General features: G+C 35.7%; 1 protein-coding gene across 6 annotated transcripts in view; it reads left to right on the top strand.

Annotated features, from left to right (window-relative positions):
- LOC131038315 (uncharacterized) overlaps window positions 1-4,579 on the top strand; it is a 41,240-nt gene extending 36,661 nt beyond the window's left edge. For 5 of the 6 annotated variants that reach the window (XM_057970684.2, XM_057970679.2, XM_057970680.2 and 2 more), the window contains 6 exons: window positions 18-350; window positions 501-547; window positions 730-795; window positions 3,408-3,540; window positions 3,717-4,230; window positions 4,369-4,579. In XM_057970684.2, the coding sequence (XP_057826667.1) occupies window positions 18-350; window positions 501-547; window positions 730-795; window positions 3,408-3,540; window positions 3,717-3,736 (599 nt within the window). In that variant the 3' untranslated portion in view covers window positions 3,737-4,230; window positions 4,369-4,579. The remainder of the gene's footprint in view (window positions 1-17; window positions 351-500; window positions 548-729; window positions 796-3,407; window positions 3,541-3,716; window positions 4,231-4,368) is intronic. The other variant, XM_057970681.2, reaches the window with a different exon arrangement.
- The last annotated feature ends 9,523 nt before the right edge of the window (window positions 4,580-14,102 follow it).

Here is a 14,102-nt window from a genome sequence, read left to right as displayed (position 1 = left end):
GATTAAAATTGCTTCAGTTGAACGTAGAATTGTTGCCATCCAAGCAATTCGTGATGCACAAATTGAACATGTTCTTACTCAATTGAGAGTGGCACGCTCAATGCTTTCAAAGGAACAACTTAGTATGCAACTTCTACAGTTCCTGAAAGAATACTGCCCAAACACTATTGCAATCAAGAACTCAGAGGGGATTATTGAGTTTGAAAAAAAGACTCAAAACTATGATGTGGATGGAAGTCATATTGGTGAGAAAGAATGGCGGAAGTCGGTTGGGTGTCAGGGATCGGTTTCTGTTGATGACCAAACTGTGATGCCGACACCTGTTGGTTTTCACTTCACCAGCTCTGCAGGTTGGACACAAGCACTTGTAATATGATTGCCATGTTAAAGATTTTATTTTTATAAGGGTCTTTGCCAGATTTTTCTTTCTAATCAGATATCACAATCCTTTGGTAATATTGAAGTGATGCCTTGTTTATATGAGTCTTTTTGCTTGGCAGTGAAAGAAAAATTTCTTCGTAGCATTGGTATTCATGTTTCCAACCTGGTAAAGTATCTTCAAAGAGAAAGTTCTACTTTATGCTAACATTTGATTTTCATACTTGCACATTTCATAGTTTTGTAGTATGTCACTTCTCTCTGACTTGCAATATTGATGCACGCTCTCACAATATATTCCCTTTTTGTATGTTTATTTTGACTTGTTGAGTATGTTTCCTGTATTGTTAGGCTTTTGAAGAGAATTCCGAAATCAAAATAATCGATGGAGAAAATTCATTTCAGACTCCTAACATGGTACAACTCTGTTCTGATGGTTTCAAGTTATTTAGTCTGGTTCTGATGAAGAGGAATGTATGTTGTTGTAGTAACAGTTGCTTTCACAGGCTTTTTTAAGGACTATGTACTTATTCATATCATACAAAATATGAACTTTCTTGTTTGCAAAGAAGATGGCATTAAAATACATCACTATATTACCCATTACTCAACTGAATGATTTATTCTCATTCGTATATAATACTATTCTTAAAAGGGGTATGCTGCCTTGTGTACACTTTTTATGATAATGGTAATTATGTATTTATATCAGACGATATCTCTTATCAATTCAAGGAATTATAATGATTACAAAAGATTAAAAATAAATATCATTGAAACTCTCTCCAAGCCTCTATAACTACACTGCCATGGCTGACATGTTGGGTCTGCATTTTCCAAATTTACTCATGGAGTCTAATGTAAAACAAAACAATCAAACTTGCTGATGAAGAGCAGAGAGGTCAATGTGACCATGGAAAATGGTGGTTTGCAAGAACATGGATATTATTTAAACTGGCATAAGATGATGAAGATGTTGGCTAATCTTCCTATGGTTGATGAGATCTTGAACTTGATACCAAATATTATTGTTCTCTGATATCAGTTATCTTGACTTTGATGCCAAATCTTATTGTTCTCCCAAATCAATTTGCCTTGTTTAGAAGTGAAGATCAAGGAAGACATCTCTTTACTACTGTAGCTGTCGATCAAAACACATGTCTGTGGTGCACTGGGCTTGTTGCAAGGTTCCACTTCTTAGTACAACTACAAACAAGTGTCTTGAGAAGATCACGAGCAACATGAACTTCTGCACAAGACTAATTAGCAGATACAAAATTGTCTTGAATCTTCAGAAAGGTATTGTAATAGCTGCAGTTATTGACTTTAATGGGCCAGTGCTTTGGCCCATCTTTTTAGTCTCATCTTGGTCGAAGACACATGACTTTCCGTGGGCTTGATGCCTTACTTGAAAATAGATTGGTGCTTCACTTACATCTCCTAAGTAGAGTTAAGTTGTGAGTATGTTTGAGGATGAGATTTTTTCTTAAGGCTTATGATAGTCTTCTGGCTCCATTGTGATGATAACATGAAAGGGTTACCCCTTCACATGACATTCATTATGAAATATGGACTTCATCTCCTTTGTGATGTCAAATATAGAGGCTTTATGGTGGGCATTGACACCTAGGATAGTGGTGTTAGAGTTGGTTACCTTTTGCAAATGATTAGCAGTGGATTGCACAATTAGATATTTCCACGCACAACATTCAGAATCAGCATTAGTTTGAGCCTTGTGGTTCCTGCACCACTTCTCTTTGTGCTTCCTCTTGCCTTTGTCTTGCATTGGAGTTGGGTTGTAGTCTTGTGAAATTTTTGTTCCCAAGTCATTTTTGTATGTAAATAATGATCTTTCCTTTATGTAATCCTTCATTTTGAAATACTCATGCCCTTAATTTGTTTCACACGTTTTGAAACCAAACCAATTTCATCTTATAGCCAGTTGACAAGGGCTTTCCAACACTTCAAAAGGTACAAAAATCAGAGTTCCAACAAGAAAGAAATGCAAAAAGAAGAAAATGGGCAGAAAGGGTCCAAAAGTGCGATTTCTTACTAGAAGTGAAAAAGGGCAAAATGACATTGAGGCTGGAAAAATGTGATTTCTGATTAGGAATGAAAAAGGGAAAAATGACACAGAGGCTGGAAAAAGTGCAATTTCAAGTGGTTGAAATGACATTAAATATACAAAACCATGATTTTGTATTGAGTGAAAGTTGGCAAAATGGCTTAGAAAGCATGAAAATGTGATTTGCCATCAAATGGTTTAATCTACTTAAAATGATTAAGTGGCTTCAAGGTTGCAAGATCACGATTAATAACTGAAATGACTAGTTGCAAAAAATTGTCAAGTGGCTTTGCAAACACAAAAATGTGAGTTTTTTCTTAAGAGTGAAGTGTGATTTGTAATTGAGAGAGATCCTATCGTGGAAAGTGAAAAAGTGGTTAAGTGGGTGCAAATGCGGAATTCTCTTTCGAAAGTGAATTTTCTAATTAGAATTCCCAAATTGGCATTAAGGGCATTCAAGGTGCCAAAGAGTGATTTTGGTCTAAATGTTCAAAAAGTGTATGAAGTGTAGAAGGGGTATAAAATACATGATTTCTAACTAAATGTGGAAAAAAGTGAAAAATGGAAAATTGGAAAGACCCTAGAAAAGTGTGATTTTGAATTGAAAGGGTTTTCAAAATACTTGTAATTGTTTTACATATGGCAAACGTTTGCATTACTAAATTTCATTAGCGAGAGTATAATGATTGACATGTTTATAACAATATCTTACATCTAGTTTTCCAATTATCATTGAGTTCATTTATGAAATAAGCTGCAATTAAGAGATCTAGTATGCAGGTTCTGACGTTGGTTTTCTACATTTTATGTAGATAATTTCTGTGTTATATAATTACTGTTGATTGTGTTGCTCTGTTACACACTTTCTACATTTGAATATCAATGTGGGAAGACTCTTTAAGAACTTTTTCAAAGTTATTAGCAAACATTGGCCTAGTAATTATGAAGTGTCTTGTTATTGAAGGATTGCAAAACAAGGTCAAGCATTGGCATCACACCTAAAACCCGAAGGCTTCCTAAACGAGGTGAAATGCTACTTTCAGTCCATGGCTCTCCTCTTGGGGTATATTGCGAAGATAGGATGGACACAATTAGTGGTAATCGCTTACCTTTCGTGTTTTAAAATCCCAAGTATATTTGACAGGAATATGTATCTAAATGGCAATTGATACTTTGTTTGGGCTGCTCATAACAATCCAATATGTGTTTGCATGAAATTTTAAAAGATTAAGTAAGCTCACTTGAAATATCTGTGATTTTGTGTACATTTCAGAAGCTGACAAGGAGCCTTAGCATCAATCTTATGTCACTTGAAATATTTTTTTCTATATGGATATTTATGATGGTGCATAACAAGGGAGCTTGATATCTAAGGTTTAACCCATATTGAGATAAATATGCTCAGGACATGTCAAGTTGACACTGTCATCATGTTTATGGACAGAGAAAGATGACATTTACATCCTTTCTGTGTTGTATAGTATGGCTTATCTTTTACATTCGGCCAGTTCTCAAACAGAGATGTATCTATGTTTCAAGATGGACAGTTATGTCATATAATGGAGGTTAACATGTCAGTTAATATTTATGGGTATGTTCAAACGGTTGAACTCTTTCTTGCCCTCAAATCTTTTTTCTTGTATCTGGTTGGCTGTGGTGCTAATTCCTCATTTGCACTCATTACCTTGAAGAAAACATATTTGGAGTGCTGTAACCAGTAGTGATGTTCGATGGGAAGCTATTATGGGTACATATTCATATGTTTGGTCTCTTTTCTACACCATACGGTTTGTCTTTGTACCTTGTTTCTAGTTTACCATCCCCTTTTCTCCACTTTCTGCTGCATATAGTTAAATGGAAATATAGAATATCTAATTAGTTTATAAAGGTGAAAAACTGTCTGTTGTTAACCTGTTTCATGACAGGAAATGATGAACGAGGACTACCCTGAGCCAATGAAGAAGTGTTGCTGGTGCAAACGTGGACCCGTGGATACCTTGAATAGAAGAATCATTTTTGATATCGTATTAGCAGTGAAGTGCCTATAGTATCTTTGATGGTTATTTTTTTTTAACATTCTTGCTAAGACTATTTTAAACCCACTGACATTTTGCTGTTTTAAGAGGTGATTATGCTGAGAGGTGTTAATTAGTTGTATGTGGATGTGAAGAACTGTGTACATAAAGACTATCCATGAGTTAAATTGATACCCATTTAACACTATAGACATTTTTGAAAATTCTGTCACTTAACGAGTGAAAATTTCCACCATAGCATTCAGTTTTTGTGATTACTAAATTTTAAATCTGTGGGGACGTCAGCCCACATGGGGGCCATCGGCATCCCATGGGGCTGCGGATCCCTTTGTCGGCTCTTGTTCACAGGGAATTGTGACTTCCATGAGAGCCGAGCTCCCATAGAGCATTGTGGTAGTAACATTTAAATATATTATCAAATTAGGTTTATAGTTATAATAGTTATGTTAATATAATAATAATATTTAATACATTATATAAATTTTAAATATTATTATATTGTATGTATAATTTATTTAAATTTTTTGATATAATTTAATTATTAATACATATAATTATATAATATATACTTTTTAACTATTAATATATCTTAAGTAATCCATATAAAGTTTGTTGAGTTACCTTTTTTTGACCAAGGTTCAACAAGTTGATTTTTTTATCGAGATTTAGATTTGACACTTATATTTGATTGAGGCTTGATAAATTGAAAACATCATGAAATATGTAGTTTTATAAGGATTAAAATTTTGTTTTATGTATGATTGGCCTTTGCTACAAAATGCCTTTGGATGCTTTGGTGGGATAAATGTAACATTATTGCCGCTCTTATTGCTTTCAGCCAAATGTTTTTGTGAACATTTTACAAGTTGCAGTGTTCTTTTTGCCACCCAGTAAGGGTAGGTAGGTTCTAATGGCATTTCCTTTCCAGGGTTTTACTCACGAGGCTAGAATGGCTCCTTAGGTTCTAATGGCATTTCCTTTCCAGGGTTTTACTCATGAGGCTAGAATGGCTCCTTAGGTTCTAATGGCATTTCCTTTCCAGGGTTTTACTCACGAGGCTAGAATGGCTCCTTGTCGATGTATGTGGGTATGGGGCATTTTGTATTTTTGGTGTATGTTTGAAGGTTTTGGGCTGCAATCATGTAAGTATTAATTTTTTTTTGCCTTGATGCATTGTAAAAAAGAAAAAAAAACAAACTTATTTTATGCATCCTTTGATAAGTAAATTTAAAAAACAATAAATTAATCAAATAGATGTTACATGATCACATACACAAGTGTACATCGATCATGAGTATTTAGATATATAAATTTTAACTATTGTCAAAGGTAAACAAAATTCATGGATTATGAAATCCATGGCATCAAACAAATATCAAAACTAAAATTATAAGTCATTGGCTCAAAGGTGTTTGCATCACTCATCCTAACGATACAAGTCTTGCATTGTTGTTTAAGATATGTCCTTGATGATGTAGCTATGATATTTGCTCGTGTCTCAGTGACACCAACATCTAAGGAATTTTTTGGTGCTCTATACTTTGCTTTTTGATCCACTTGATTGATCCACACAATGTCCTCATTGTTGAAGACATGCAATTCTCAACTTTGATGGTCCAATTTGATTGTGGATCAAACTCTTATAAAGTGATTGAAGATAAGTTAGTGGTCAAGAATTGTTTGTGACAAATGTGAAGGTTGTAATAAAAATAACTAATATCATTCAACTTTTGTATGGAAATTTTATTGCATTTCTTAGAGTGTATGTGTTCAAACATACTCCAATTGTGCACATTTTGAAGTGTTACATGGTTTGCTTTGTAATGCTTCAAGCCATCCTTAGGACCTTAGCTAAGTGAAAAAATTGTTTTTGAAAGAACACAGGGACACTTATGATCAATATACGATAATGATATGTTGCATTGCATTGTAGCTTCCACATCAATATTGTGTCAAACATGACACGAGATATAAGGAGGATGATGTGGTGTTCTGCATTATGCACAAGATCACATATCACCATTCCTCCAAGCAATGTGACACAAGCAAAAAACTTACTAATCTTGTGACAGTCAACATGGCGAACCTATGAGAGGGTAGAACTACATAGCAATGATGATTGGGTCTTAGCTTGTATCATGTTCTCTTGTAGACACAACAAGAGTAGGATGAAGGAAACTAACTTGAATCCACTAATTAAACACACAATGAGGCTCGCAACACCCAAGGAAACTTAAGCACAAGGTGTGACCACAAGGAGAAACTATATCTCATGTAGTTGGAATGAGCAATTTTTTTGAATGTCGAGCAAGATGCGAGTGTGGTAAACGGATTTGTAGTTGCAAAATGCCCTTGACTCACTCGATGATCAACAACAAATGAACTCTAGTAATTGGAGAGATTGTTATTGGGTTAACAATCTTACTTTGTGTTTGAGAGGGCTAAATCCCTTGTATGATATGATTAAGGTTTTTTAGGTGTATGCTTTTAACTTGAAAGCAAGCGAGATAGTTTAACTAAACTATAAACATAAAAGGTAACTGAAAATATAGAAAAATAAGAATAGTAACTTTTTTTTTCCTCATAAAAGATTATTAAAGAATAAAGAATGCAACTAGGGTTTATAAATGGAATGTAGTCTAAGTTAAGAAGGTACACCCACACATGGTTTCATGAAACACATATTAAATAATCATCTTTTTATTTCATCCTAGGTGCATGAAGTAAGCACATACATGCGAGAGGAAGAAACTAGTGTTTTTCATAACCAGAAAAACTATTAAGAATGGCTACAAGTTGAACACTTGAATAATTTACAACATGAAGAATGAGATCTCAAGTTCACAAACCAGTAGAGTCGTTTATTTGATTTCAAAAAGAGCACTATACATTTGATCTCAAAAAGAGCACTATAGATTCTTCATATTTTTGTACAAAGTGAGAATTCCCATAGTCTTTACTTAGCAAAAAACAAAAAAAGAATCCTTTTTCTTGAGAGATTTTTTACAATAATTAGAAAATGCGAAGATTTTCAATTTAGAAATTCTCTCTTTTTCCATGTTCAAACTCTACACATTGAAAAGTATCGTAAAGATGCTTTTCTATACACACAACTTTTAACTCATAAAATAAAATGAACATAAACATTATAGAAATAAACTATATAATAAAATGTCAAGTTTTTGCTAAATTCGATTGTCATTTTACTATCAAGACATTATGTTGAATAATTTGCACGTATTGATTATAGATACAAGTTTCGAAGGTCTCTCCTCACTCAAATTTGGAGCTAATGCCAATGCAATATCTTGAATTACTCCCATATTTGACAATTGAGTTATGTCACATCCCATAGAGCTAAGTCCAAGAAAGAGAAATAATTAATAAAGGTTGAAAGGACAGAGCTAGTTGTGGGAGATAGCATTAAATGAGAGGAGTGTTGTGGGGTTGTAGTGTCATAAAATTGTGACCCTTGCAATTTTAACCACATTTTGGGTCCTCACCTTGGTGACGACATCTCCTTCCCTAATCGAGATCTATTCTTGCATTTTCATCCCTTCTCTCTTACTCCTTCATGTCTTGTGTCTGCTTTAGACCCTGTCCGGGTCTCGAAATAGGGCAGGACAGGGGCGTGGCGCCCCTGTCCCCACCTCCTAGGGTGGTCATATGTGTGGGTTGCTCGATCTCCTATGCACTTCTGGTCTTCGAGGTTTGTTATTCCTCTTTCTTGGCCTTCGACGGTTGAAAGTTAGGCATGTGTAAAAGGGAATTGGATACCCTAATTCAAGACCGATGGATAACGCATAGACGAATGACAAAGGATAAGAGATAGTGAGCATAAGGAGAAGATACAAGATTTCAAGGTCATTATCAAACATTCAAGCATTCAAGTCTTCTTCAATCATCCATTGGAGCAACATTACAACATTCATTTGCAAGCATGTGTGTGTTAGGGTTTTGTCATGTTGCATGCCATTTCATACAACATTTGTGATTACATTCAAGAAGCAAAGCAATCATCATCAGACAAGTTGCAGATCTACAAGGTATACATCTCCATTGTTTACATTCAAGCATTTGCAATTACCTTCTTTCTAGGTTGATTCCTCAACCAGGGTTTGACTAAGGCAAACCCCTATCCACAACCCCCTTTTCTTCTCTTTTTGTGTGTAGGTTGCAAGTGCGCAGCTGTAATTGCTGGTTTTAGCTTCATTTGTAGAGATAGAAGAACCCTTTTCGTTTCATGGATTTTGTGGCAGACCATGTACATTCCCGCCACGGTCTCGACAACTTTTCTCCAAATTTGCAGGGCAGATCCGCATTAGTTTAATTAGCTTAGATCCGAAGTTACAACGCGATCCCGAACTGGTAGCTCTTTATTTCACTAATTTTCCCTCTCTTTTCCACATAGTCAACAAGTCAACTTTCTCATTTACAAAAGAGGGTAAATCTCACTTCAACCACTTGCAATCCACTCAGAATTCACATCCTTGTTTCCCTTGGATTTGGATCTAGTGGATTCAACCCCTCTTTTGAATGTAAAGTTCCTTCCAAGTGAAAATCATCGCAGTGGCTTCCTTTCTCTCTCCTAGGTGGGGAGTCATAGGATCCAATTTTCCTCTTTACATTTTGGTGAACCTGACGTCTTCAACATTAATTCTGATTTCTCATTCTTAGATCCGATTAATTGCAATTTGAATTTCAAATTTTCATTTTCAAGTTTGGTGTATTTGCAAATTTTAGAGGTTAATTGCATAAAACCCTAATTTTTCATTTTGAGAAAATCAAGCTTGTGAGGTGTAAAATTTTAATCGCTTATTTCAGATCTGATTTCTATTTCAAAATTGCAATTCAAATCTGTCTCTTTATTCTGAAAATTCAGTGGTTAAATCATAAAACCCTAATTTTTAAGATCTTTTCATTTTTGAGCTTTCACTACAATGTTGATCGATCTAGACATCTTCAAATCAGCTGTTATTTTGGATTTCGCATTAAAATCATAATCTCTATCATCCCTGAAAATTACGGAAAAAGTTGGTCGGATCGTGTGTGTTCCTGCCACGGTCCTTGGCTTTTTTTTTTGAAATTTCGGGAGACATAATTGACTGCATTTTTCTGCTCAGATCCAGAAAATCAATGTATTTTATCAATTTTAACACTCTCTAAGGTCAAACACAAATTCAAAATTCATCAAATTCAAATCTTAACATTAATTTTCATAAAAAGGTCCTAATTTTAGATCTGCATTTCTAGCAAATTCAGATTTCACTTAAGAGACTTTTTAATAGCAATTAATAAATTGGATTTACTTGCTCTTTCACATGTGATTACATTAATTTTGGCATATATTTATCATGTGTCTGATAAGTGTTTCTTTCATTTCCTATTGCTTCTCTTTCTTCATAGCACTTAGTCATATTGTGTTGTTAGGATTTCCAAATTATTAGATCTCAAGGCTTTCATGTATCATTTAGGTGGCATTATGGTGAGATTGTTAACAAAATGCATTTCCTATGTTAATCACCTTAAAACTTTTGTAGGTCTAAATCTAAAGATCCTAACCTTTCTACCTTCCTAGGGTATCTTGTGTGAAAGAAATAAGATCTAATGCTTTACCCAATGATATTTCTACAAGAGAGCAAGCATTGGAAAGTAATATGGATCCATCTTCTTCTTCTACGCATACCCTTGAGCAAGGGGGGCAATATGACAACATCAACATTCTTACATCTTTAGATCCCCCTTATTCTCCTAGGACCTATCTTCAACATCAAAGTCTATGTAGAGAGGAAGATGTCATGCATTTTATTCATGACCTTTCTCTTCGCATAGAAATCACTAAAAATGAGCTTGTAGATGATGAAGATATTCTTCCCCAATATTCCAAAAAGGATAAGCTTGATAAAGGCAAATATATTCTCATTCCATATGATACTCCTCCTTCATCTACAAATCCTTTTCTACCTCCTTAAACTTCAGATTTCAAAGAAATTCATGATCATGTTCCCCCATCTAGTCAATTGCAACACTCTTATAGTCGTGACTTTCATATAATCACAAAACAAGGTTTTAAATGACAAGGAATTGGGAAATTTGAGCATGGAATTAGTGTCCCTATAAACCCTCCTACACAAACTACTACAAGAGGCCTAGGAAGTGGTACCCCTCTTTCTATGGAAGAATTCCTTACGCTTCAAAACTTTAAAGATTACCTTGAAAAACAACAAATCAAGAGAGCCCACAAGAATGCTTCTTCTTCAAGGCGTCTTTTTTTTTTCATTTCATCAAACACATGACCATAATGCTGATGATTGCCCTGATTTAAAAAAATCTATTTAAGATGGCATATATAGTGGCAAAATTAGAATTGTGGATAATGAAACTTCTTCTTCTAACAAACCCTCTTCTTCATGGGAAGATGATATTTACCATCTGGACAGATTAGCTGGAAGAATCTATTGGAGATTGAAATATGACAAGAATATTTCCTTTCCTTCTCAAAATAAAAGCAAAAATCTTAAGCAAGTGAAAGGTATTGAATATTGCATTTTTCATGATTTATATTCACATTCTATTGGAAAATGTTATGCATTTAAGAAATTTGTTCAACTACAATATGATCTTGCACACATTTTTCTCACAGAGGATTTAGCTGTCTTTCTTGGTAAAAACATAGTGCCTTAGCACTTCTTTCCCCTTATGTTGCTCTTCACCCTATGACATAATAAGCCCATTTAATGGGGGCTCATTATCATTAGTGGTGGTATTGTTTCACTTTAACATACTTTGGGGCAGCAACATGAAGTCCATTTTTCTTCTTCTTTCTATACATTTATCTCTATCTTTGTGCATTATTCATTATTAGATCTCTTTTTCTTGCATAGGGCTATACCAATGTGAGCATATAATTGTTCTTTGGTTTTCCTCTTTTCTTGGAGAGTTTCATCTTCAACGAGTTTTGTACTTATTTTCTTTCCTTCATTCTATTAGAAATCTTACCTTTTCTATGGTTTTGATTATTCACAAGTATGATATGCCCCCTTAGCAAGGAATGATCTTTTGGGAGGTATGTATCCTTTTCTTGAGAGGATTTGTTCCACTAGGGCAACATATCACTTGAAACTAATCACCATTAGAAAATGTGTAATATTTCTCCTTGTTCTCCTCACTTGGGGGGCAAGGATGTTCGCTCCTTTCCCTTGTATCATTATTTCCTTTAGGGGTTGCTTTTTTCATTTGTGATTTTCATTTCTTACAATGGTATGCTTTTATGACTAATCCCCCTTGGGGAATGTATGCTGCCTTTTCTCTCTTTCTTTCGAAGATTACCACTTCTTGAGATGTGTATTTTACATTTACTAATGTCTTTTCTTGCATGTGGTCATGCAAGTTCATTGCACATTTGCTTATGTTTAATCTCTCTTTAGTAGATTGTGTAAGCTCTTCTCATTGTTCCATTAGCTTGGGGGGAAATGATCCTTCTCTCTCTCTTTCGCTAGGGATCCACTTTGCCCTATTAAGTGGATGGTGTGAGTTCTATTACTTGATGTCATTCCTTGTGTAGAATTGTTGGTTATTGACTTAAGGATTCTCTCTTATACAAGAAGTGTTAATCCTTGACTATGACCTCTTTTACACTTGCTCATGTACATCTATGATAGATCCAACCATCCCTCTGGGGGCTAAACGTGACTCATCTCTCATCAATAATCCCTTTCACCTAGAAATAGGAGGAAGGATTGCATTCTTGTTCTTTCCTTTTCTTGTTCTAGAAGATGTGATATTTGTCTAAGACAACTCCTCTTGGGGATAGATGTCTTTTGAACAAAGATCTCTTCTCCTCCAAGGATCACCTTTACACTTACAACAAGATATCTCTTTTCAACTATCTTATCCTTGCTTGAAGAGTATTCCCTCTCTTGCTTGGATTTATGACATTGTTGCATGGCGGATATCTTCTTTGTGACGAAGGTAGGTATCCTTGTTCTACTTTCCTTAAGATATCAACATTAGCCTATGTTGACATCTTAAGAGGGGGGCACCCACACTGCTCATTTGTACCATACTTCTCTCATGCATTGAACGATGGGACATTCTTGGAACCAGAGGGAAACCTCTTAGAGCAAGATGTCGTCACTTTTTCTACAATGGGCCATTCTCGGAACTAGAGCATGATTTCTTAGAGAGAGATGTCTTCACTTCTTCTTGTCTTCTATAGTGAGACATTCGTGGAACCGAAGGGAAACTTCTTAGAGCAAGATGTCATCACTTTTTGTACAATGGGTCATTCTCGGAACCAGAGCACGATCTCTTAGAGAGAGATGTCTTCACTTCTTCTTGTCTTGTATAGTGAGACATTCTTGGAACCAGAGGGAAACCTCTTAGAGCAAGATGTCGTCACTTTTCTCTTATACAGTGGGTCATTCTCGGAACTAGAGCACGGTCTCTTAGAGTGAGATGACACCACTTTTCTCTTATGCGGGGTGATTATTCTCGAAACCAGAGCATGGTCTCTTAGAATGAGATATCACACCTTTTTTGACATTTGTACTATACATTCTATACAAGTTGTAGCGTACTCAGGCATAGACTCCTATGAGGCGCTTTGAACCTCCCTTGCACACACGCGCATGAGGTTGAGTGGAACTAACAGAGTTCTCACTCTCTCTCTTTAGATGGATCACCTAGGCAAGCTCTAGGGGAGAGATTTTCCATGTCATTTCCATGGATCACCTATTTTTAGGGGCGAGACATCCATGGTTTCTTTCTTCTTTGCTTTTCTTCTCATGGATCACCAAAGTGTGTATTCATGTTCTCTCTCTTCTTCCTCTCATGAACTCATAGTTTTACTATTGATAGTTCATGGATGATGTCGACTTTGCTATTTTATGTGATTGCTTGTGATGGTATTGGTCTTTGTGTCCTGATTAGTTGTTGAGACATCCGAGATCGAGATCTCTTCGTCTAGTTAGTTTGTCGTCTTGTGTCTTGTTCTTGTTGTGTGCCTTTTTGCACTTTGTTTTTGTTTTGTGTGCTGTTGCATATGTTGGCATGAATTAAGACACTAAGATTGGGGGCTTTTTTGCTCCTCATTATTAGTGATGTCTTATACTCCTTGTGGTTTTTGCTTCGCATCTCTCATCTTCATCTCTCTCTTTCTTCTACTTTACCGACAATAGTGGCATAAGCCATACTCCCGCTAAAGTGGGGGCTAAGTGTAGTGTCATAAAATTGCGACCCCCACAATTTTAACCATATTTTGGGTCCTCACCTTGGCAACGACATCTCCTTCCCTAATCGAGACCTATTCTTGCATTTTCATCTCTTCTCTCTTCCTCCTTCATGTCTTGTGTCTTCTTTAGACCCTGCCCGGGTCCCGAAATAGGGTAGGATAGAGGCGTGGCGGTCCCCACCTCCTAGGGTGGTCCTATGTGTGGGTTGCCCGATCTCCTATGCACTTACGGTCTTTGTGGTTTGTTATTCCTCTTTGTCGGCCTTCGACGGTTGAAAGTTAATCCTTAAGGGATGTATAAAAAGGAATTCAATACCCTTATTCAAGGACAGATGGATAGAGCATAGACAGATGACAGAGGATAAGAGATAGAGAGCATAAGGAGAAGATA

This window comes from Cryptomeria japonica, chromosome 6 (genome assembly GCF_030272615.1).
Source record: "Cryptomeria japonica chromosome 6, Sugi_1.0, whole genome shotgun sequence".
In the NCBI taxonomy this organism is placed as follows: domain Eukaryota; kingdom Viridiplantae; phylum Streptophyta; class Pinopsida; order Cupressales; family Cupressaceae; genus Cryptomeria; species Cryptomeria japonica.
This window is presented reverse-complemented; position numbering and strand designations above follow the sequence as displayed.